Below are 24,085 nucleotides of genomic sequence, written 5' to 3'. Positions count from 1 at the left end.
TCATCGATTTACCATAAGTTCATATCATTACACAAATTTAATTTAACATTCCAAAACCCTATACATGAGGGATCCTTTAACTTACACAAAATCCACAGGTTTAGATTCATAGTCACATTTCATTAGATGCAAGGTAGCTTATACACAACTACATATATGCTAACAAAAGTTCTGCCCAACGTCTTCTAAACTTTCCGCTGCCTCAGCCCATTCTTAACATTTAAGCAAGAGTTACGCTATCCTGAAAAATTTATCAACAAACGGGGTGAGCATAAAGAGCTCAGCAAGTGACTAACATATCCATATCAAAATAGTACAATTTCCAAAGAGATACAGTTTCAAAACACAAAGCAGAATATACGATTTCGTAGACATAATATCATTAGGAGCAGAATCACAATTGTCCTTTTAATCATACATATTTGGTTCCTGACAGATGGGGCATAGAGTAATTGGAGCATATCAGAAACAAAGGAAACATATCGGAGCTTATCAATGGCATATAAAATGTTCCAAAACACATCAACGACATATGGAACATTACGAAGCAAACTCAACAGTGAAGGAAACATTTCAGAGCATATCAAACTCATATGTCGTACAGAAGCTCAAACGTCGTCCTTGACGTTGCAATCATATCATACTTATCCAGAGCAGGAACAGAAATAACTCACCAAGACTCTGGATGTCATATCAAACATATAGAGGGTGTAGTGGGATCTCAGTCAGAATGTGATTCATCCATTTCTGAATGACCACCTGACAAAAGTCTCCCACGTCTGGGAGCTCCATCCACCCACGTCTAGGTGAAGTCAAAGGGGGCCGGCAGAGCATCGCAGGCTCTAAGCAATATCCCACATAGCGGGACCCCACATAGCGGGCAAATAAGCGCATACCAGAATATCCCACATAGCGGGACCCCACATAGCGGGCAAATCAGCGCATACCCTTTACCATTTCTGGCAAAGGTCCAGACAATCCCACACACCAGAGTACAAGAAGGCAGTTTCAACAAATTGCAGCATATAACGGAAGCACACGCGGAACAACCAAACGTACATGTGCCTTTTCAAAAACAATGTGATGCGAGGAACAAATCTCTCACAAAAGTATTCATTTTAGGGAAAGAATTGAAAGCAAGAGTGTACAGGGATTCCAAGCAATCATAACCAGCTCAATTCCAATAAGAAGGTTAGGCGAATTCAAGTATCCAAAGGAAATGGAACAGAATACGCGAAATCGACCAAAGCTCGATTTCGGACAGAATTCCAGTGGCACATCAAACAAATATTTCAGAATAACAAATATGCTCCAATACCCATAAGAAGGCTATGGTTGAACCATATATCAGTCTATATTCGGATGGAACAGATTTCATATGAAACAGGGCTCCCAACACAGAGTTACCTCTGATTTGGTAACATAAGGTCAAAATCACAATCACTGGTTTGCAGACTTTATAGGATCGGATTCAACAGACGATAGGGTGAGCAATTGAACTCCAAAATTTTCAAACTATATGTCAAAAGAGAGAATTTCAAGTCTAGTTTCAAATAAAATCAGTTTGGTACAAATCAGAATTTTCAACAGGGAGTTATAGGCGTTTTAGTTTCCAAAGGTCAGAAATCTTGAACTCTGTTTTACAGCGTCTATAGGCTCTTTTGAAACAAATTTTTGGGTAAGTATTCGGTGTCCAAAATCTACAAAATCGGTGTCAAAAGAAAGACATACGAGTCTAATTTCAAACAAAAATAGTTCCTGCCTGAATTCTCATTCTGTACTAAAACTTAGGGCCGAAACAGTGCTTAGGGGTCAGTTTACCGAAAACTTTCAGAATCCATAGTTCTATGTCCAAAGAGGAACATATCAGTTTCTAAATAAAAATCTTCCAATTTATTTTGAATCAACATAAAAACAGAGTCAAATACTTATGTAGGATGGGGTTAGAACACTTGCCTTTGCAAATTTTGACCCGAAGTAACAAGATTAAAGCAAAAACCCTAAAAGCCCCAAATTTTCTTTCTCTTCTCCTTCTTCTTCTTCTTCTTCTTCTTCTTTTCTTTCCCTGATCACCCACGAGCTGCCTCCTCTGCTTCCTTAACAACGAAGGCAGAGAGGCTTAAGCGGTGGAATTTGTCATTTGGTGCATTTTGCAGTTTAGTCCTTGTTTTTATCATATTCACGATTAGGTCCTTAGGGTTTACATATAGGTCCTCAGATTCTTTCTTCTTTTTTTTTTGAACAGATCTCCCAAATCTTACAAATAGGTTACCTCTAATTCATACTCTATTTCTTTTGTCAATTAAAATAGATGCTTACATTATCACCAAAAGTTCATACGAACATTCGGAAATGAGAGGTGTTACACATCTGCCCGAGACCACTACCTCAGCGTGGATCGCTTGAGTCGTGCTCCTCAGTTGCTTATTGCCCGAGACTGCGACCTTTACGCGGCCTGCCCACTTGAGTCACGCTCCTCGGCTTCATCTGCCCGGGACCACTACCTCAGCGTGGATCACCTGAGTCGTGCTCCTCGACTGCTTGCTGCCCGAGACCGCGACCTCTGCGCGGCTTGCCCGCCTGAGTCGCGCCCCTCGGCTACTTGTTGCCCGAGACCGCGACCTCTGCGCGGCTTGCCCACCTGAGTCGCGCTCCTCGGCTTCATCTGCCCGAAACCACTACCTCAGCGTGGATCGCTTGAGTCGTGTTCCTCGGCTGCTTGTTGCCCGAGACCGCGACCTCTGCGCGGCCTGCCCGCCTGAGTCGCGCTCCTCGGCTTCATATGCCTAAGACCACTCCCTCAGCGTGGATCGCCTGAGTCGTGCTCCTCGGCTGCTTGTTGCCCGAGACCGCGACCTCTGCGTGGCTTGCCCACCTGAGTCGCGCTCCTCGGCTTCATCTGCCCGAAACCACTACCTCAGCATGGATCGCCTGAGTCGTGCTCCTCGGTTGCTTGTTGCCCGAGAATGCGACCTGCCCGCCTGAGTCACACTCCTCTGCTTCATCTGCCCGAGACCACTACCTCAGTGTGGATCGCCTGAGTCGTGCTCCTCGGCTGCTTGTTGCCCGAGACCGCGACCTCTGCGCGGCCTGCCCGCTTGAGTCGCGCTCCTCGGCTTCATCTGCCCGAGACCACTACCTAAGCGTGGATCGCTTGAGTCGTGCTCCTCGGCTGCTTGCTGCCCGAGACCACGACTTCTGCGTGGCTTGCCCACCTGAGTCGTGCCCCTCGGCTGCTTGTTGCCCGAGACCATGACCTCTGCGCGGCTTGCCCGCCTGAGTCACGCTCCTCGGCCTCATCTGCCCGAAACCACTACCTCAGCGTGGATTGCCTGAGTTGTGCTCCTCGCCTGCTTGTTGCCCGAGACCGCGACCTCTGCGCGGCCTGCCCGCTTGAGTCGCGCTCCTTGGCTTCATCTGCCTGAGCCCACTACCGCAGCGTGGATCGCCCGAGTCGTGCTCCTCGGCTTCATCTGCCCGAAACCACTACCTCAGCGTGGATCACTTGAGTCGTGCTCCTCGGCTGCTTGTTGCCCGAGACCGCGACCTTTGCGCTGTTATGATCGAGAGCACTAAGAGGGGGGGGTGAATTAGTGCAGCGGAAATCTTACAGCGATTAAAAACCAAAAGCTGCGTTCGTTCAATAAAAACTATTATGATGCAAAAGCTAATTCTCAGTTTGTATCTAAGTGCAGTTTGCGTCTAAGCGCAGATTGCGTCTAAGCGCAGTTTGCGTCTAAACACAGTTTGCGTCTAAGCGCAGTTTGCGTCTAAGCGCAGTTTGCGTCTAAACACAGTTTGCGTCTAAGCGCAGTTTTGCGTCTAAGCGCAGTTTACGTCTAAACTCAGATTTACGTCTAAACGCAGTTTTACGTCTAAACGCAGATTTACGTCTAAACGCAGTTTTACGTTTAAACGCAGATTTACGTCTAAACTCAGATTTACGTCTAAACGCTGTTTTACGTCTAGACGCAGATTTACGTCTAAACTTTGAAACTCGTTTGTATACTCGCAGAAGGCAGTATGCAGTTGAAATCAAGACGTAAACGTGAACTGAGAACTGATGATTGTGAGAGGAAAGCCGATTTACGTCTAAATGCAGTTTTACGTCTAAATGTTGAAACTCGTTCGTAAAATTGTAGAGGACAGTTTGTAGTTATCAATAGGATCAAAATGTAAGTGTAAACTGCAAAGAAACTCTTTCGTAAAAGCACGGAAGACAGTTCTGCAGAATCAAACGTAAACGTAAACTGTAATGTACGAAAATACGAATTTACGTCTGAATGCAGATTCGGAAGAACAGCACTTAGAACTTGTTCGTGAAAGCGCAGAGAGCAGTAGTAATGAAGGAGGTTTGCAGTAATGATAAAGTGCTCAAAAATAAACGCAAACCAGAGATTTAGAGTGGTTCGGTCAGCCTTGACCTACTCCACTTTTGGCTTCCTCCACCGACGAGGTTGTCGACGTCAACTAGGGGCCTTCCTTCAATAGGCGAAGGCCAACTACCCTCTTACAGATTCACTCCTTTTGACGGGCTTAGGAGACAACCCTTTCAGATGTTTTCTCTCCTCTCTTTACAACTCAAACTTGAAGAACAGAAGGAGGAGGAAAACTAGCAGTTTTGAGCTCTAAGAACCACTGAAAAGATCAAGATTTCGGGTAAGTTCTTTTGCTTTTCAGTGCTGAATGGGTGGGGTATTTATAGGCCCCAACCCAATTCAAATTTCGAGCTCAAAACGATCAAATCCCGGAATTCCGGGATCATGCGGTTGCACCTCTTGACTGGAGAGGTTGCACCGCCTGGCAGAGCTCGAAGACCGAGCTCAGGCGGTGCCACCTCTCTGTCAGGGAGGTTGCACCTCTCTGCCAGAGCTCGAAGACCGAGCTCAGGCGGTGCATCTCCTGGCCAGAGAGGTTGCACCTCTCTTCCAGAGCTCGATGACCGAGCTCGGTGATTGCATTGCCTGGCAGAGCTCGAAACTTGAGCTCTGGCGGTGCTACCTCTTGACAGAGGAGGTTGCACCGCCCAGTCTCGCTTGGAGACTGAGCCCTGGGCAGTTGCACCGCCTGGCTGGAGCGGTTGCACCTCCCAGTCTCGCTGGAAGACATAGCCTGGGCGGTGCTACCTCCAACCCTGGCGGTGGCACCTCTTTCACTATTCCAGCTCACTTGGTTTGGCTCCAAACTTGGTCCAAACCAGTCCGAACTTGGGCCTAATTGGCCCCTACTTGGGTTATAGGATTAACACCTAATCCTAACCCTAATTAACGTGCTAACTATGAATTTAAAGACATTTTCTAAGCTATTACAAAGTCCGCAAGTCAAGACTTCTTTTGGCGAGCTTCCGGCAAACTTCCGGCGGTCTTCCGATGAACTCTCGGAAACCATTCTGCGGACTCCCGGCAAGCTCCTAGACTTCACGATTTGTTCTTAGCGAGTTCCAACGAGCTTCTTCGGCAAGCTCCGATCTTTCTCGGCGAGCTCTGCGAACTCCCAACGAATCTTCGGACTTCCGTCGAACTCTCGAACTCGCAACAAATCCTTCGCGCTTGACTCCGACACTTTGTTTCGCTTTATGTCTTCATCGTTATCATAGTTAATCCTGCACAATTAAAACAAAACTTCGATCGAGACAATTAATCCTAAGCAATTAACCAAGTTGTCCGGCATGTCATTGGTCCCTCGACGCTTCGTCTGATTCTTCGGCGCATCGTCCTCTCCTGCGGCCTATTGCCCAATCGGCCAGTTGACTCCGCAACTCCGATATCCTTGGCACAATACCCGCTCTTCTTGGCCCGAAGCCTTCTGTCGATACGTCGACCGATCCACCGGCCCGACGTCCAATCTTCTGACATGTTCCTCCGGCACAACATGATTTTCCTGCTTTAATTGTCTCATCCTGATCAAAGCATCCTGCGTCACTCAAAACGCAGATTAAATCATAAACATATATCAAGTAGTTTCATCATCAAAATACGAGATTCAACAATCTCCCCCTTTTTGATGATGACAACCACTTGATGACGGAGTTAAACTTAACTCCCGGAGTTTAAACAAACTCCCCCTATCAATATGCCATATTGATAGAACCTTGAATTCAAACTGAATTCAAGTCATTGCAATATTCATCATGAATACTTGCAACACGTCAACATGAACATATGCATAAACTTATGCATCACATGTCATGTCATCAACATACTTCTCCCCCTTTGTCATCAACAAAAAGGAGAAGTATCACAATCAAGTGTGTGTGATATTGGTTCATCTCATTGCATGAAAATCATAATATCAAGTTTTATCATCATGCAAGTTTGCTAATATCAAATATCAACATGAAAAATTGCGATGTAAGCTTTTGATATCATAATGCAAACATTTCAAGTGTTTATCAATTATAGCAGTTCATCATATGGTAAGATATCAACGCGTAAAATTACGATACAAGTTCTTGATATCTTAACGCATGATGAAAACATGGCATAATACAAGTTTGGCAATCATAGCATCAATTCATATATCTCTTAATGATGCAAGCATTGCAAATATGGCAATCATATCAATTCATATATCTCTTGATGATGCAAGCCTAGCATCAGTGTTCATAGCATCAATTCATATATTTATCCCCCTTTGTCATCAACAAAACGGAGAACGATATAAGCAAATTTTAAGCATAAGTGCTTGTTGTTATGTATGTGAAATAAATCCTTGCAAGTAAAAACACTTTCATCCATATTCATCAAATCCATTTCTCAAATATTTTTCACATGATGTGTGTATGAGAGATGTATTTGCTAGTTAATTTCATATGTCAAAAATTAATGATATGAACTAAACTTGATATGGCATATGCTTGTTAAGTTTGGAAGAGAGTGAACTTGATATGTTAGACTCAAGAGAATCCGAAAATGAAATTTGACTCTTTCTTCCATTCGAACAAGGTTTTGCTATAGATATTCAATTACAATCATGAAGGTAAAGCATGCTTGTTATCATGGAAGTTTTGTATTCAAGCACATAATTTTCAACATGTAATTGTGTAAAATCATTATGCCAATCAAGTGATTCGATCATTCAATCAAGAAGGTTCGAAAAATAATTTTAACACGTTCAATCATTAGGACGTATTTTTGCCATAGTTTTTCAAATACAATCATAAAGATAAGACATGCTCATCATCATGGTAGTATGATAGCAAGTTTACCATATACAAGCTAGCAAAAAAAATTTCTACATTTTAAGGCCCGCAAGCTAGCAATTTTGAGATGTTCAAGAAACCAACTCTTGCTTCTTGATATATGCAAATTTGTCAAGTTTTGCTAGATGTGCAAGTTAGCATTTTTGCCTCTTGAGATAGGCAAGACAGCACATTTGCTTCTTTTGAGATAGCAACTTTTCGCTTCTCTTTAGACTACGAGCTAGCAATTTTTACGATGTACAAGTTTCACAATATACAAGCTAGCAAAAAGCTTCGAAAGCAAATGCAAGATAACTTTCTTGTGTAGGCTCATGATTATTGCTTCCTATTGTAATGTGCAAGTTGCAAGTCTTGCTTCTTGAGATATTCAAGATGGTGAAGTTCAAGAAGACAACTTTTGCTTCTTGAAATAAGCAAGTTAGCAATCTTTGCTACTTACGATAGGCAAGCTAGCAATCAAGTTTTTGCATCTTCTTGACTTGTGCAAACTAGCTATCTCCCCCTTTGTCATTGTCAACAAGGGAAAAACCCTTTACATCAATTTCTAAATCATGACAAAGGTAAGTAATCATTCTTATTTGTGCATCATTATAGTTTCAATGCACAAATTCATTAACATTACATTTCAAAAGATTTTATGCACGATACCGAAAAAATCAATAATCATCATGAGCATATCAAACATGATATTCAAGCATTCATGATATATCATTTTGGCAACATGATCATAGATATTCAAACGATGGTATCTAGAATTCATTACATCCTATTATGCATGATTATTAACTCCTCATTTGTATTTCATGCATTATTTCATTTCATCTCATAAGGAATATCAAGAAGAGTTATTGGATGATGAGATAAATATTTTATGAATACACATAATATCATAAGTGTTTCATGTATTCATATTATCACATGAAGCATATTATCATTTTTAAGATTCATAACATGAATAACGTTATATCTATTTCATCAAAATCAATTTCGAGATTCACATAATATCATGAAATCATTAATCTCGATAAGATGGGAAAAGCATTTTCTTTTTAAGTGATTCTTTTAACACATCATAAAAACAAGAAAAACTCATTCATAATTCAAGTGATTTACAAGATATTATAAATGAATTTATCACTTGTATTTCACCAAAATCGAGAACTCTAGAGATAGAAAATGATTGAAGCATTTAATCTGATTGAAGCATGATTCATATTTAAAGTGTAGCATTTGTCAAATCTGAAATCATCAACTATAACTTTAATATTTTCATTGCAACATTAAGCAAGGTTTCATTGAACATAATTTTGAATGATTCTTATAAATGCCTAAAACTTCTTTAGTTTTAATTTATATGATTGACTTTATAATAGCATGCTCAAATCTTTATTCTTATGTCAAAACCATATATCATATTTAATAAACAAAGACAATGAAAAATATCAAGCCTTCCAGACAAAAGCCATGTATCGTCATTGAAAAGCAATATGAAAATTATCAAAATATACATTCTTGCTTCTCAAGCACATAAATAAGATTAATCTCACTAGGTGTAAAATCAATAGATTTCTATCTTGCATTAACATAAGACATGCAATTTTCATTATCATTTTCAAAATTACAAGCATGATCATATTTTTGCATTTTTATTATTAAATTATTAAAAATATAATTTTCAAGAAAGAAAAAAAAGAAAAAAGAAAAATGCGTCATGAAAAGCATCATGTAATTTCGAAGTAAATTAAAGGCATTTTGATTACCTTAGCGTTGTAGGCTGTTAAGGCGTAGTTTGCCGCCTTGCTTTTGTTGACTTTCTCTTCTTCGGAGAAGCTCGATTCATCCCAATTTTTGTTCTTCTTCTTGCGTTTAAAGCAAGTAGTTCGATTCTTTTTGCTTTTTGATTTTCGTTTCATTTGTAGTTTAAGTTCACCATCACTTGAGCTTATGCTCGAGTGGTCTTCAAATGTTCTATGTCCCAAATCCTTCCTGTTCTTTGAAAGGTTGTTTTGTTCATCATTGTCCTCATCACTTGAGTCATCGCTCAAGTGGCATTCATTTGTCCAGAGTTCCAAATCCTTCCTGTTCTTTGGAAGGTGATTGTGTTCAACATGTTCATCATGTGCATTGTGCACCATTTCATATGTGATTAATGAACCAATTAGTTCTTCAAGTGGAAATTGGTTCAAGTTTTTCGATTCTTGAATAGCAGTTACTTTTGAATCCCAAGTTTTAGAAAGTGAGCGCAAAACTTTGTTAACGAGTTCAAAATCCGAAAAGCTTTTACCAAGTGATTTTAAACCATTGACGACATCCGTAAAACGGGTGTACATGTCAACAACGGTTTCGCTTGGTTTCATATGAAAAAGCTCGAAATCATGCAGTAAAATATTAACTTTCGAGTCTTTGACTCTACTAGTTCCCTCGTGCGTGATTTCAAGAGTGCGCCAAATATCGAAAGCCGTTTCGCACAAAGAAACCCGATTGAACTCATTTTTGTCCAAAGCGCAAAATAAGGCATTCATAGCCTTTGCGTTTAAAGAAAAATACTTCTTCTCCAAATCCGACCATTCGTTCGTCGGTTTAGAGGGAAGTTGAAAGCTGTTTTCAACGATATTCCATAAATCCAGATTTAGAGAAATCAAGAAAACTCTCATTCGAGTTTTCCAATAAGTATAGTCCAATCCGTTAAAGAATGGTGGACGAAAGACCGAAAAGCCCTCTTGAAGAGCCATTTCTCTCGGGTGTAAATCCGAAATGAGAAATACCCCGCTCTGATACCAATTGTTAGGATCGAGAGCACTAAGAGGGGGGGGTGAATTAGTGCAGCGGAAATCTTACAGCGATTAAAAACCAAAAGCTGCGTTCGTTCAATAAAAACTATTATGATGCAAAAGCTAATTCTCAGTTTGTATCTAAGTGCAGTTTGCGTCTAAGCGCAGATTGCGTCTAAGCGCAGTTTGCGTCTAAACACAGTTTGCGTCTAAGCGCAGTTTGCGTCTAAACACAGTTTGCGTCTAAGCGCAGTTTTGCGTCTAAGCGCAGTTTACGTCTAAACTCAGATTTACGTCTAAACACAGTTTTACGTCTAAACGCAGATTTACGTCTAAACGCAGTTTTACGTCTAAACGCAGATTTACGTCTAAACTCAGATTTACGTCTAAACGCTGTTTTACGTCTAGACGCAGATTTACGTCTAAACTTTGAAACTCGTTTGTATACTCGCAGAAGGCAGTATGCAGTTGAAATCAAGACGTAAACGTGAACTGAGAACTGATGATTGTGAGAGGAAAGCCGATTTACGTCTAAATGCAGTTTTACGTCTAAATGTTGAAACTCGTTCGTAAAATTGTAGAGGACAGTTTGCAGTTATCAATAGGATCAAAATGTAAGTGTAAACTACAAAGAAACTCTTTCGTAAAAGCACGGAAGACAGTTCTGCAGAATCAAACGTAAACGTAAACTGTAATGTACGAAAATACGAATTTACGTCTGAATGCAGATTCGGAAGAACAGCACTTAGAACTTGTTCGTGAAAGCGCAGAGAGCAGTAGTAATGAAGGAGGTTTGCAGTAATGATAAAGTGCTCAAAAATAAACGCAAACCAGAGATTTAGAGTGGTTCGGTCAGCCTTGACCTACTCCACTTTTGGCTTCCTCCACCGACGAGGTTGCCGACGTCAACTAGGGGCCTTCCTTCAATAGGCGAAGGCCAACTACCCTCTTACAGATTCACTCCTTTTGACGGGCTTAGGAGACAACCCTTTCACATGTTTTCTCTCCTCTCTTTACAACTCAAACTTGAAGAACAGAAGGAGGAGGAAAACTAGCAGTTTTGAGCTCTAAGAACCACTGAAAAGATCAAGATTTCGGGTAAGTTCTTTTGCTTTTCAGTGCTGAATGGGTGGGGTATTTATAGGCCCCAACCCAATTCAAATTTCGAGCTCAAAACGATCAAATCCCGGAATTCCGGGATCAGGCGGTTGCACCTCTTGACTGGAGAGGTTGCACCGCCTGGCAGAGCTCGAAGACCGAGCTCAGGCGGTGCCACCTCTCTGTCAGGGAGGTTGCACCTCTCTGCCAGAGCTCGAAGACCGAGCTCAGGCGGTGCATCTCCTGGCCAGAGAGGTTGCACCTCTCTTCCAGAGCTCGATGACCGAGCTCGGTGATTGCATTGCCTGGCAGAGCTCGAAACTTGAGCTCTGGCGGTGCTACCTCTTGACAGAGGAGGTTGCACCGCCCAGTCTCGCTTGGAGACTGAGCCCTGGGCGGTTGCACCGCCTGGCTGGAGCGGTTGCACCTCCCAGTCTCGCTGGAAGACATAGCCTGGGCGGTGCTACCTCCAACCCTGGCGGTGGCACCTCTTTCACTATTCCAGCTCACTTGGTTTGGCTCCAAACTTGGTCCAAACCAGTCCGAACTTGGGCCTAATTGGCCCCTACTTGGGTTATAGGATTAACACCTAATCCTAACCCTAATTAACGTGCTAACTATGAATTTAAAGACATTTTCTAAGCTATTACAAAGTCCGCAAGTCAAGACTTCTTTTGGCGAGCTTCCGGCAAACTTCCGGCGGTCTTCCGATGAACTCTCGGAAACCATTCTGCGGACTCCCGGCAAGCTCCTAGACTTCACGATTTGTTCTTAGCGAGTTCCAACGAGCTTCTTCGGCAAGCTCCGATCTTTCTCGGCGAGCTCCGCGAACTCCCAACGAATCTTCGGACTTCCGTCGAACTCTCGAACTCGCAACAAATCCTTCGCGCTTGACTCCGACACTTTGTTTCGCTTTATGTCTTCATAGTTATCATAGTTAATCCTGCACAATTAAAACAAAACTTCGATCGAGACAATTAATCCTAAGCAATTAACCAAGTTGTCCGGCATGTCATTGGTCCCTCGACGCTTCGTCTGATTCTTCGGCGCATCGTCCTCTCCTGCGGCCTATTGCCCAATCGGCCAGTTGACTCCGCAACTCCGATATCCTTGGCACAATACCCGCTCTTCTTGGCCCGAAGCCTTCTGTCGATACGTCGACCGATCCACCGGCCCGACGTCCAATCTTCTGACATGTTCCTCCGGCACAACATGATTTTCCTGCTTTAATTGTCTCATCCTGATCAAAGCATCATGCGTCACTCAAAACGCAGATTAAATCATAAACATATATCAAGTAGTTTCATCATCAAAATACGAGATTCAACATGCGCGGCCTGCCCGCCTGAGTCGGGCTCCTCGGCTTCATCTGCCCGAGACCACTACCTAAGCGTGGATCGCTTGAGTCGTGCTCCTCGGCTCCATGCCGCCCGAGACCACACCTGCGCGGCCAGCCCGCCTGTGTCGTGCTCCTCGACTCCATAACGCCTGAGACCACACCTGCGCGGCCAACTCGCCTGCGTCATGCTCCTCGGCTCCAAGCAGCCCGAGTCCCATCTCTGCGCAGCCTGCTTGCCCGAGCATGTACCTCGACTGCACGTCGCTCGAGACTACCGCGGCACGCCTAGCCCGCCTTACTCTCTAAACTTGGGTCATACCCCAGGTAACGGATCGGCAACCGCACGATAAGAACAAATACAGAAAGCTGAAGCCATGCCTCAGACCCCCGTTATAACAACCAACGCATAGCTTCTTTCGGGGGGGGAATATGATGAGGGTAAAAATGGCGATCAGTCTCAGGACAACGTCAACTGCTCCAAATGACGTCACGCACCTCGGAACTGATCAGAACGTCGACCGAGGCACATTAACATCCTGCAAAAGCCAAGTCCAACACGCTACGCTACCGCTTCTATCAGACGCTGAGCTAAGCTCCTCGGCCACAACCGGCCCGAGGTCGCCTCTGCGCGGCCTACCCGCCTGAGCTAAGCTCCTTGGCCATAGCCGGTCCGAGGCCTCCTTCCGAGTTAAGCTCCTTGACCGCAACCAGTCCGAGGCCGCCTCCCGAGTTAAGCTCCTCGGCCGCATCAAGTCCGAGGCCACCTTTGCGCAGCCTGCCCGTCTGAGTCGCGCTCCTCGGCTGCATCTGCCCGAGACCACTACCTCAGCATGGATCGCTTGAGTCGTGCTCCCCGGTTGCTTGTTGCCCGAGACTGCAACCTTTGCGTGGCCTGCCCACTTGAGTCGCGCTCCTCGACTTCATCTGCCCGGGACCACTACCTCAGCGTGGATCGCCTGAGTCGTGCTCCTCGACTGCTTGCTGCCCGAGACCGCGACCTCTGCGCGGCTTGCCCGCCTGAGTCGCGCCCCTCGACTATTTGTTGCCCGAGACCGCAACCTCTGCACGACTTGTCCACCTGAGTCGCGCTCCTCGGCTTCATCTGCTCGAAACCCCTACCTCAGCGTGGATCGCTTGAGTCGTGCTCCTCGGCTGCTTGTTGCCCGAGACCGCGACCTCTGCGCGGCCTGCCCGCCTGAGTCGCGCTCCTCGGCTTCATATGCCTGAGACCACTACCTCAGCATGGATCGCCTGAGTCGTGCTCCTCGACTGCTTGCTGCCCGAGACCGCGACCTCTGCGCGGCTTGCCCGCCTGAGTCGCGCCCCTCGGCTGCTTGTTGCCCGAGACCGCGACCTCTGCGTGGCTTGCCCACCTGAGTCGCGCTCCTCGGCTTCATCTGCCCGAAACCACTACCTCAACGTGGATCGCTTGAGTCATGCTCCTCGGCTGCTTGTTGCCCGAGACCGCGACCTCTGCGAGGCCTGCCCGCCTGAGTCGTGCTCCTCGGCTGCTTGTTGCCCGAGATCGCGACCTCTACGTGGCTTGCCCGCCTGAGTCGCGCTCCTCGGCTTCATCTGCCCGAAACCACTACCTCAGCGTGGATCGCCTGAGTCGTGCTCCTCGGCTGCTTGTTGCCCTAGATCGCGACCTGCCTGCCTGAGTCACGCTCCTCTGCTTCATCTGCCCGAGACCACTACCTCAGTTTGGATCGCCTGAGTCGTGCTCCTCGGTTGCTTGTTGCCTGAGACCGCGACCTCTGCGCGGCCTGCCCGCCTGAGTCGCGCTCCTCGGCTTCATCTGCCCGAGACCACTACCTAAGCGTGGATCGCTTGAGTCGTGCTCCTCGGCTGCTTGCTGCCCGAGACCACGACCTCTACGTGGCTTGCCTGCCTGAGTCGCGCCCCTCGGCTGCTTGTTGCCCGAGACCGTGACCTCTGCGCGGCTTGCCCGCCTAAGTCGCGCTCCTCGGCCTCATCTGCCCAAAACCACTACCTCAGCGTGGATCGCCTGAGTCGTGCTCCTCAGCTGCTTGTTGCCCGAGACCGCGACCTCTGCGCGGCCTGCCCGCTTGAGTCGCGCTCCTCGGCTTCATCTGCTCGAGCCCACTACCACAGCGTGGATCGCTTGAGTCGTGCTCCTCGGCTTCATCTGCCCGAGACCACTACCTAAGCGTGGATCGCCTGAGTCGTGCTCCTCGGCTCCATGCCGCCCGAGACCACACCTGCGCGGCCAGCCCGCCTGCGTCGTGCTCCTCGACTCCATGCCGCCCGAGACCACACCTGCGCGGCCAACTCGCCTGCGTCATGCTCCTCGGCTCCAAGCAACCCGAGTCCCATCTCTGCGCAGCCTGCTTGCGCGAGCATGTACCTCGACTGCACGTCGCTCGAGACTACCGCGGCACGCCTAGCCCGCCTTACTCTCTAAACTTGGGTCATACCCCAGGTAACGGATCGGCAACCGCACGATAAGAACGAATACAGAAAGCTGAAGCCATGCCTCAGACCCCCGTTATAACGACCGACGCATAGCTTCTTTCGGGGGGGGGGGGAATATGATGAGGGTAAAAATGGCGATCAGTCTCAGGACAACGTCAACTGCTCCAAATGATGTCACGCGCCTCGGAACTTATCAGAACGTCGATCGAGGCACATTAACATCCTGCAAAAGCCAAGTCCAACACGCTATGCCATCGCTGCTATCAGATGCTACCAGGAGTACGGTCCCGCTCCCGGCGAGCGAGCACATCAAGCAACGATAACCTTCCTTATAAAATCCTCGCACTAAGCAGAAGGAAATAAGAGGGAGGAAGATGAGACAAACATCCCACTATACCTCGACTAACTTGATCGTCGGAGGGGTCGGGCCGCACTCTCCCGACCCGACATGTGTGCAGGTACGAAGGCGGAGCCCTCCACCAAACGCCCAGGAGCCGAGCCCCCTTCCCGAAGGAAACAGCGACCCGTCGACGCTCGGACCACCCAAGCGCGATCGCCTCGGTAGCCCCCAGGGTCATCCAACGCGACCCACGATCATTCGGACTCGAACCAAACCGCATCGGCCCCGAGGCCACGGCTTAAAATTGTTTACACTAACACTTGGTTAGGTTCAATTTGAACACCTCTACCATTTATGGCTTGCACAATATTTTTCTAATAATATATTTACAAATATGTGTACCAAATCTAAATCTATGTTTATATAAGAGGACCTCGATAAAATGAATATTCTTTATGTTTTTATTTTCATCACAAGTAAATTTGATTAGGTTTTGCACTAATCTCCAATCTCCATCCGATGTTTAAGAGCGGCAGAAGTCGTGAGATTGTTAAGAAGAACCGTTTAATTCAAAATTATATATCATGGTCTACATCGACTCAAAATATTTATCATGGTATTAAGTTTCAATTATATATTGATACGATATTTAAGCTTTTTTTTCACTTAAGTTCAGTTTACGATCATTCAAACAAAAATCCTATTTATCATGTCATATCGTGACAAATCTGAATTTTAATGTCACTCTAGTGTTTAACTGGTTGACAGCGTTGCTTTTGCATTAGAGAAACCGTCGAAGAAAGGCTGCTGCTTTGAACGACATAGAAACAAGAATACCAATGCACAACTTTATGGCATCGTGTTTTGCTGCGTCTAACTGTGCCCTTAATGCAAGGATTTCCTGGAAAATTTACAAAGATACACCAAATATAGACATACTAAACCAAAAACTACGGACAGAATTATCAGTAATTTTTTTTCTCCTTGATCTAGGAAACTTACCCTGTCGAGTTTGGTAATAAGTTCTGTGGTTTCTGCACTTTGTTTCGCTAACTCGTCACGTAACTCGTCACATATGCACCTAAACAATTAGAAAAAAGAAGTTAAAAGTAAAGCTACTACATTCATCCGGTACAGTACATTAAAAATGAAAGCTACTTGCAATAAGCACATACATAATCATTGATCGATGCTACTGATGGTAGTCCTATTTGTTTGTTCCAGGCATAACAAAGGTGATAAAAAATGAACAAACTCAAATGAAACATTGGATCAACATTAGCACAGTGATCTAGCAACACTCAGACCAGAACGTCATGATGATAAATCAGAATTCAAATCAACATGAACTCTGGTTTTTTGTTACCTACAATTTGAACACCTCTACCATTTATGGCTTAAAATTCCATGCTTTGATGACCAAGCTTGTTGAAACTGCTAATTTCAAATATGGCATGATAAAGTTCAACATGTTCACAAGTACTTTAGGGTGTCTTCATCAAAAATTTCTGAAAAGTTCCTTTGGGAAGAATATTCATGGAAATGATTGCAAATGCATGCGATATGTCTAATCATAAAAGGTCTGTTAACTTCAAAGTGATTATCTGATCAAATAAGTGTTTAGTAAAACAACTTCTTAACAAATATCGGTAGCAGCAAAGCTACTGACATTGGTGGAAATGGCAGTGGAAAAAATACACACTAATTGTTCAATTTTTTCAAGCTAGAAAAGTATCAATTCTGGAAGTCTGCCATAAATTTTTCATGCATTATGCGTCATTTGCAATATTAGCAGTTCTGGAAGTCTGCCATAAACATAGCTAGAAACACTTGTGGGTGCAATATTTGCTATACTAACAAAAAAGATGCTTGTTGATGCTACCACACAGACTTGTGATCAAATCTATCCAAACTAAATCAATAACTTAAACATAGATTGAAGTTTCTAGACTCATTTTAAACTATTCTCACAGTGGATGTACCGAAAACTCATGCCCAGTTTGTCAATTCACAATACAAATAACTAATATATAGTGAGCATTCAATTACTTAAACTGATATGAAAAAGGTCTCCTGTGATATTTCCGGATATATGAGAATTGAAATGTAGCAAAACAAGAAAAAGTGAAGTTATAGGAATCAAATAAAGGGGAAATAGAAAACTGACATGGGCTTCCCCATTACAGACTCATTGTCTTTTCTTTTCTCCGCTCATGTTTCCGGATAGGCCATGGAAACTTGCCAACCGATTAGGAATATCAACTTCTATTCTCCGCTCATGTTGAATTTTTTTGAAGAATTAACCAGATTCAGATATTTAAAAAGTAGTTAAAATTGCCATCTTTTGAAAATGCCTAATGATAATTCTAGTGCTAACCTTAGATTCCTTTATCCCTGTATAATTTTTAGCTAATTAAAAGCTCTCTACAACTACAAGTATGCACATAATCTCTGACACTGACGGAAAAGCATTTTAACAATGACACACTACGGAAAATAAAAATAAAAAAAGTATTTCTGATGAGCCCGCTCATTTTCATCATCTATTACCTTGCTTCCAAGGATTGAAAGCATATAGTGCTATTGCCCTACAGCCCGACGTACTTCTTTGTGATACAATTGAACGGTGTGTCACGGACAAACTTCGAAACAGGATGTTTGATGTAATGCTTACGTATGTCCGTGTCTTTCTATTTGTTTATGCTTTGCACAGCATATAGATGGACAACCAAAGGTTTAATAGTCTCATTTTAGTTGGGTTTGGTGGCCTCTTTAGGCTTGTAAATAAAGGTTGTGTCATGTAGACACGTGTGAGAGATTATTCGATCTGTAATGAACCATTTTACCCTTTTGTTGTGCAACTGTTCTGAGCTTATAAAGTCTATTTGTAATTTGCATTGTATATGAAGTGTTTTTCGGAAATGTTTGCTTGTGGATTCCGAGTGAGGCGTTTACTCTAACCCGTTTTCTCTTTTGTGGGTCCTAATGGATCATGGGAGGTTTCGGGGAGACTGACCTTTGCGGACGGACACGCAAGGGTGCCGCACGACTTAGGCAAAACTAGCTAAGTCTGTGACAGATGGTATCAGACCGGGACAAGCACCCATATAAACACCTGACATACAAATCTGGGGGACCAAGTGGGGTTGCGTTGAGGGCAGTCAGCACACGCGCGACCGTTTGGGAGAAAACGGGCATGGAGATGTAGGAAAAAGGAGTCGCTCGGAGGAGCGAGCATCTGAGACTGGCATTCGGAGGAATGACAAACCCTTCGCGCAAGAGGCACCACGAGGACAAGCAAGCTGGGAAGAATGTGAAGCGCACAAAGGTTCGAATGGCTGAGTTCGAGCTACGGCTCAACGTTGACAACAACACTTGATGGTGCTCAAGGCAAGTGAGGCGCTTGGTAAAGGATGAGACAATGCAAGGTGGAAAGAGTTGCTCAGCGATCGAAAGAGCTGTGCAAAGCTCACAGAGGTGAGAGGAATTGCTAACTCAAAGAATTCGGTGCTCATGTAAGGGCTTGCATGCGGATGATGGAATGTTCGTGGCCATCCCAAGGCGACCGAAACTCGGTGCCAAGGAGCATTGAAACTTTCTCTTCGGCATGTGAAGGATACGTCCGTGGAAGGCTAAAGTGTGCAGCAAGTTCAGCATGTTGCTAGGGCTTGAGTGATGCAGCGGGGGCTGTATTGACGTAGAGTCGCAATCTAGCAAGTGCGTTTGCAGGAGGCGGAACAATGCACAGTTTGTTCAGCAAATCGGAGTAGTCTAAGGGGATGGTGGTCTCCGAAACGAAGAGAGATGTTGCTACAATATGACAGTTATTTAGAAGGGATAGATCTCGGTTATCCGGAGGGAGAATCATGTGCAACAGATCGCACATGTTGAGGAGGAGTACCTCAAAAACAACAACTCCACGAAGCTCAATGGATCGAGCGAGCGATGAGGAGTCGTTGAATGATCTCACTTAAGAGAATGCATTGGTGGATGCATTGCGAGATCAAGTGAGAGAGCGATCTAAAGCAACATAAATGAAAGCACACTTGGGAGTAGATATGATGATCAGACTCAAGGAAGGGCTGACCCGAGGAATGGTGGGCGTGAGGGCCACCATCAACTCAATGCAAAACGAGGAGCGGAGCAACTTGGGTGTAACTTGGCGAAGTACCCAAGCCGTATGAAGTGAGCCGGCATAAAAGATGGAACATGGAGCGGAGGCACAAAGCTTTCCTTGGACAGAGGTCAAGGACATGAACTCTTGCAAAGGCAAGAGTAGGATTATGTTGTTCCATAGGTCATTCATTCTGACGGAGCGGACTCATCTTGTATGGTGCCAAAGACGAAAAAAGTTTATGGGCACATGCACCTTATCTCAGAGAAGCATTTGATGGAGGAACTAAGGCAACTCAACTTGCGGAGGCGAAGTTGGGTTCAGAATGCCTTGGCACGGGGCAAGAGGATGCGGAGGCAGGTAGTCTTGAAGAATATGCCACAGTGATGTCATTCAAGTTACTTGAAGGAAGCGATGTGCAGCGGAGATTGTGCTTGTAGGGGCAGAGGCCCAGAATCCAGACAATGGTGCACTAATTATAGCGAAGTTGGTGGACTTCGGGAGCTACTAGGCGATGGATTGTCCTAGAGCGATGCTTCAACTAAGTGTGACCCAAGAGCGGGTGGATGAAGGTCGATTGTCAAAGGAGCGAACAAAAACGAAAGTGGAGACCCTGCGATGTATTGGCAGAGGCTACACATAGAGGGTTCACAATTCAAGTTCATCCCACAATGATCAGAATGCAATGGAGATGTCACCAGGAGGCGACATGGTGCAGCGGATCGTGGTGGAAGCAGTTCGTGGCAATGCGATTCACACGACACAGTCCCGTGAGGGACTTTATCATACGGAGGTATGATCGGGAGCTACTGGGAGCTCCACTTCGGTGAACAACACGACGGTAAGAAGAGCTATGGATACAAGGAGTGAAGGCCATGGTACCGTAGAGGCAGGTCTTCCGTGCGTGCATCGAATTTTGAATCGGATGGTCATCAGCATATGGAGGCTGTGTACCACCGAGGGAAAAGTTCGAATGCAAGTACCAGTGAGTCCCATTGGGGGGACTTGATCATGCAGAGGTATGATCGAAACAACTGGAGAGTTGGACTGCTCTAGAGTCATATTCGCTTAAGGGAGCCCGACAAGCCAAAGGACAAGGTCGAGTAAGCGAACGTTACTACCAAGGAAGCTAAGGAGAACATAATCGGTGCAAATCCTACAACATGATGGCAAAAGCCATGCATGAGAGTTGCAGTCTGTCTTTCCATCAACCAAAAGGGATCTGCTTGGAGAACACAGAAGTGTTGAAGCAGGGAGTCGAAAGGGGCGAGGAAGCGACGATGAGTCCAGAGGGACTTAGCTACCAAAAATCAAGTATCAGTTAGAATGGAGGTGGACTCGGTGAAAAACCACATAAACATATCTACTGATCGTGAAGAAAATGGATGCAGATGCGAGGCGACGGATAGTAGGGCCATGGGCATGGTAGCGCCATGGTATCGCAGAGGCGGGACTTCCGTGAAAGTCATTGATCCCTTGCTCTCATGGAGGGAGAGCGCTTGGCCGTGAAAGGGGCCGAGGAGGTAGAGCATGCAGAGGCTAACTCCAAGTACCGAGATAAGGCTGAAGGGCAGAGGCCAAGGAACTTCGTAAGACCGGTGTCAATGAGCTTCTCATCGAGATAGCCGAAAGTAAAGGACTTCGGGTCATATAAGAGTGCAAGACTAAGGAACGAAGCAGGCAATACGCGGTACTGTACCTTTGCTACTCAGTGGAGTAGGCGGCAGGGTTGATGGAGAAGATGATACAATCCCAGAGGCGACCAAAACTATTAGAGACTTACTCCATGTTGGGGGTGAAAACTTCCTATATTCTAGAAGTTCGATGGTATTGAGAAGGTGAGTCACAGTAGTTAACTCAATGCAAGGAGTGCAAACACTTTGAGTGCTTCAGACGTGTGAGCAAAGAACATGCGAAGGCTAGTAACCAGCTCGATGCATGAAGTACAACAGTTGAGGAGGTGGGCGAAGTCAAGTAACCTTTGCCTTCTCAACTCTTAAGAGAATGGGCGAAACCGAGTACTCCAATTCTCTTATCTATCCAGCAGAGGAGCTCTGCACAGGTTCAAAGACCCTTCGAAGATAACGGAAGACAATAGTTGTCAAATCCTTACCAACGGTGATCAGTACTACTAAGAACAGATTATCCGCTTCATTTCCCAACAGAATGTCATCGAAAGCAGAAGTGATGCGAATATACTTGGAAGTGACAACTAAGTTAATGAAGAGTCAATGGACAAATTTTATGGAGGAAGGGACCCAAAACTTCAGAAAGTTTGGAGGCGATGCTCGTTAAAGCTCCAATAAGCATCCACCCAGTTCAAGCAGCATGAGGCATTTGAGAGACTAGCGCATAGTAAGGATGGTCTTTTCCTTCATCTGAAGGATCCGTAGGAATCAACAAGGATCAACACAACTCAGCCAACCCCACACCAGAGTCAAAGTCATTGGCAAGTTGAAACAGCATATCATATCAAAAGTTCGACTACTCAACAACAACAACGGAGAGCAACTGGGAGCCAAGAGGCGCATTGCAGCTAGAGCGGAAGATTGAAACCTCAACATAGGCGAGGAGTTGTAGTGTCCACAAAGGCTTCGACGAGGACGTCGAAGGGATGAGTGGGGGAGATTGTCACGGACAAACTTCGAAACAGGATGTTTGATATAATGCTTATGTATGTCCGTGTCTTTTTATTTGTTTATGCTTTGCACAGCATATAAAGAGACAACCAAAGGCCTAATAGTCCCATTTTAGTTGGGTTTGGTGGCCTCTTTAGGCTTGTAAATAAAGGTTGTGTCATGTGGACACGTGTGAGAGATTATTCGATCTGTAATGTACCATTTTATCCCTTTGTTGTGCAACTGTTCTAAGCTTGTAAAGTCTATTTGTAATTTGAATTGTCTATGAAGTGTTTTTCGGAAATGTTTACTTGTGGATCCCGAGTGAGACGTTTACTCTAACCCGTTTTCTCTTTTGTGGGTCCTAACGGATTATGGGAGGCTTCGGGGAGGCTGACTTTTGCGGACGGACACGCAAGGGTGCCGCACGACCAAGGATTGAAAGCATATAGTGCTATTGCCCTACTGCCCGACGTACTTCTTTGTGATACAACTGAATAGTGGGTGAGATGCAATCAAGTGGAGCAAACCTGCGAGCCCTTCATTTCCAACTTGAATTTCCAGATATTAGAATCTTGAATCATCTCACTCTGTGTTAAACATCACACACAACAAAATGTCAGCAAATGTGAACTACAAAGCAACAAAACCTAATAATACTCAAGAAACATAAAAAGAGGTCAAACCCTCTGCATCTCGGGCTTGGACACAAAGGACTGGGCGACACTCTCCAAGCTCTCATTCAAAACCTCCGTGATGGTCGATGTGATGGCCTCTGCTTGCTTCGACGGGACCCCTTCCTTCTCCAACCTCCAGACCTACACAAGCAAATACACAAATGTCAGCAAATGTGAACTACAAAGCAACAAAACCTAATAATACTCAAGAAACATAAAAAGAGGTCAAACCCTCTGCATCTCGGGCTTGGACACAAAGGACTGGGCGACGCTCTCCAAGCTCTCATTCAAAACCTCCGTGATGGTCGATGTGATGGCCTCTGCTTGCTTCGACGGGACCCCTTCCTTCTCCAACCTCCTGACCTACACAAGCAAAAACACAAATGTCAGCAAATGTGAACTACAAAGCAACAAAACCTAATAATACTCAAGAAACATAAAAAAAGGTCAGACCCTCTGCATCTCGGGCTTGGACACAAAGGACTGGGCGACACTCTCCAAGCTCTCATTCAAAACCTCCGTGATGGTCGATGCGATGGCCTCCGCTTGCTTCGACGGGGCCCCTTCCTTCTCCAACCTCCTGACCTACACAAGCAAAAACACAAACACCTGTAGCGCAACCGAGACCCCCTCCCATCAATCAAACACCGACAAGGTAGCGCAGTACCAGAGCGAGCGTGTCGATAAGGCAAGCCCTACTCCCGTTGCTCTTGACGAGTTGCGAAGAGAAGCGCTGCAGCAGCGACAAATTGGACCGAGGGCACCCGACTTGCGCCGCCGGCAGCCGCATCAGCGACCAGCAACGAAACCCTAACGCGGCGGCGCCTCTACTGCAGGTGATAGCCGCCGCAGACATCTGGATCGCGAAGTGAGAACTCGTCCGTCCGATTCGAGATCGAGGGGGATGAAAACGAAAAAAGGAATTATATTGTCGCGCCCGCTATCGACAGCCTTTCTTCTTCCTGTTGCTTAGGCCGCGAAGAGAAGGGTTTGATTTGGCTTCGAGGCCCCCTTGGCGCGATTGCTATGATGACGAAGACCGCGGAGCAGAGAGTTGGCAAGGCAAGCATCATAAGTTCATGTTCATAGCATCACACGTCTAATAATATTATTGTCATCCTTTTTTAGCTTATAATAAAAAATAATAATGCTGTCACAGTTGAACAAAGAAACTAATTAAAATAAAACATATTTCTCTATTATAATTAATTGATTGTATAAAATATTATGATCATATCTAATAAACATAATACAATAATTATCAACATGAATTGTAAAAAATGCGGTCATATCTAATAAAATTTTATTTTATTGGATTGTAAAAAATATTACCCTCATCTCTTATAAATATAAACAATAATTATCTACATATGGATCTTAGCAGATTTTAATAATTTTTAATATTAGTAAGATTGATGTAAATACTCTTAACTCGTCACTTAAATCTAACACTTTTTCAACAATTTTCATATAATTCATTTATCTTTCCCA

The 24,085-nt window shown here is 44.9% G+C and overlaps 1 protein-coding gene across 2 annotated transcripts; it reads right to left on the bottom strand.

Annotated features, from left to right (window-relative positions):
• Window positions 1-23,716, bottom strand: LOC135666256 (uncharacterized). Of its 2 annotated transcripts, XM_065177824.1 has the most exons (5): window positions 23,262-23,716; window positions 22,826-22,957; window positions 22,448-22,507; window positions 16,188-16,266; window positions 14-241 (listed from the first exon to the last, which is right to left on the bottom strand). In XM_065177824.1, the coding sequence occupies exons 1-4, from the start codon at window positions 23,448-23,450 to the stop codon at window positions 16,255-16,257; spliced, it is 393 nt and encodes a 130-aa protein (XP_065033896.1). In that variant the 5' UTR covers window positions 23,451-23,716; the 3' UTR covers window positions 14-241; window positions 16,188-16,254. The 2 variants fall into 2 exon arrangements, 1 of the variants encoding a protein (XP_065033896.1); XR_010509728.1 differs by lacking the exons at window positions 16,188-16,266; window positions 22,448-22,507; window positions 22,826-22,957; window positions 23,262-23,716 and adding an exon at window positions 1,957-2,218 and having other exon boundaries at window positions 1-241.
• Between the last annotated feature and the right edge of the window lie 369 nt (window positions 23,717-24,085).

This window comes from Musa acuminata, unplaced genomic scaffold (genome assembly GCF_036884655.1).
Source record: "Musa acuminata AAA Group cultivar baxijiao unplaced genomic scaffold, Cavendish_Baxijiao_AAA HiC_scaffold_1077, whole genome shotgun sequence".
Lineage (NCBI taxonomy): Eukaryota > Viridiplantae > Streptophyta > Magnoliopsida > Zingiberales > Musaceae > Musa > Musa acuminata.
Note: the sequence above shows the minus strand (reverse complement) of the source record. Positions and strands in the feature narration are given on the sequence as shown.

What these genes read in the sequence shown, in the direction of transcription:
- LOC135666256 (XM_065177824.1), bottom strand. Translation starts at nt 23,450, where the DNA reads ATGTCTGCGGCGGCTATCACCTGCAGTAGAGGCGCCGCCGCGTTAGGG. An exon ending in TTATCGACACGCTCGCTCTG is followed by an intron (nt 22,958 to 23,261) that starts GTACTGCGCTAC and finishes TTGCTTGTGTAG; the next exon opens with GTCAGGAGGTTGGAGAAGGA. An exon ending in CCAAGCCCGAGATGCAGAGG is followed by an intron (nt 22,508 to 22,825) that starts GTTTGACCTCTT and finishes TGTTTAACACAG; the next exon opens with AGTGAGATGATTCAAGATTC.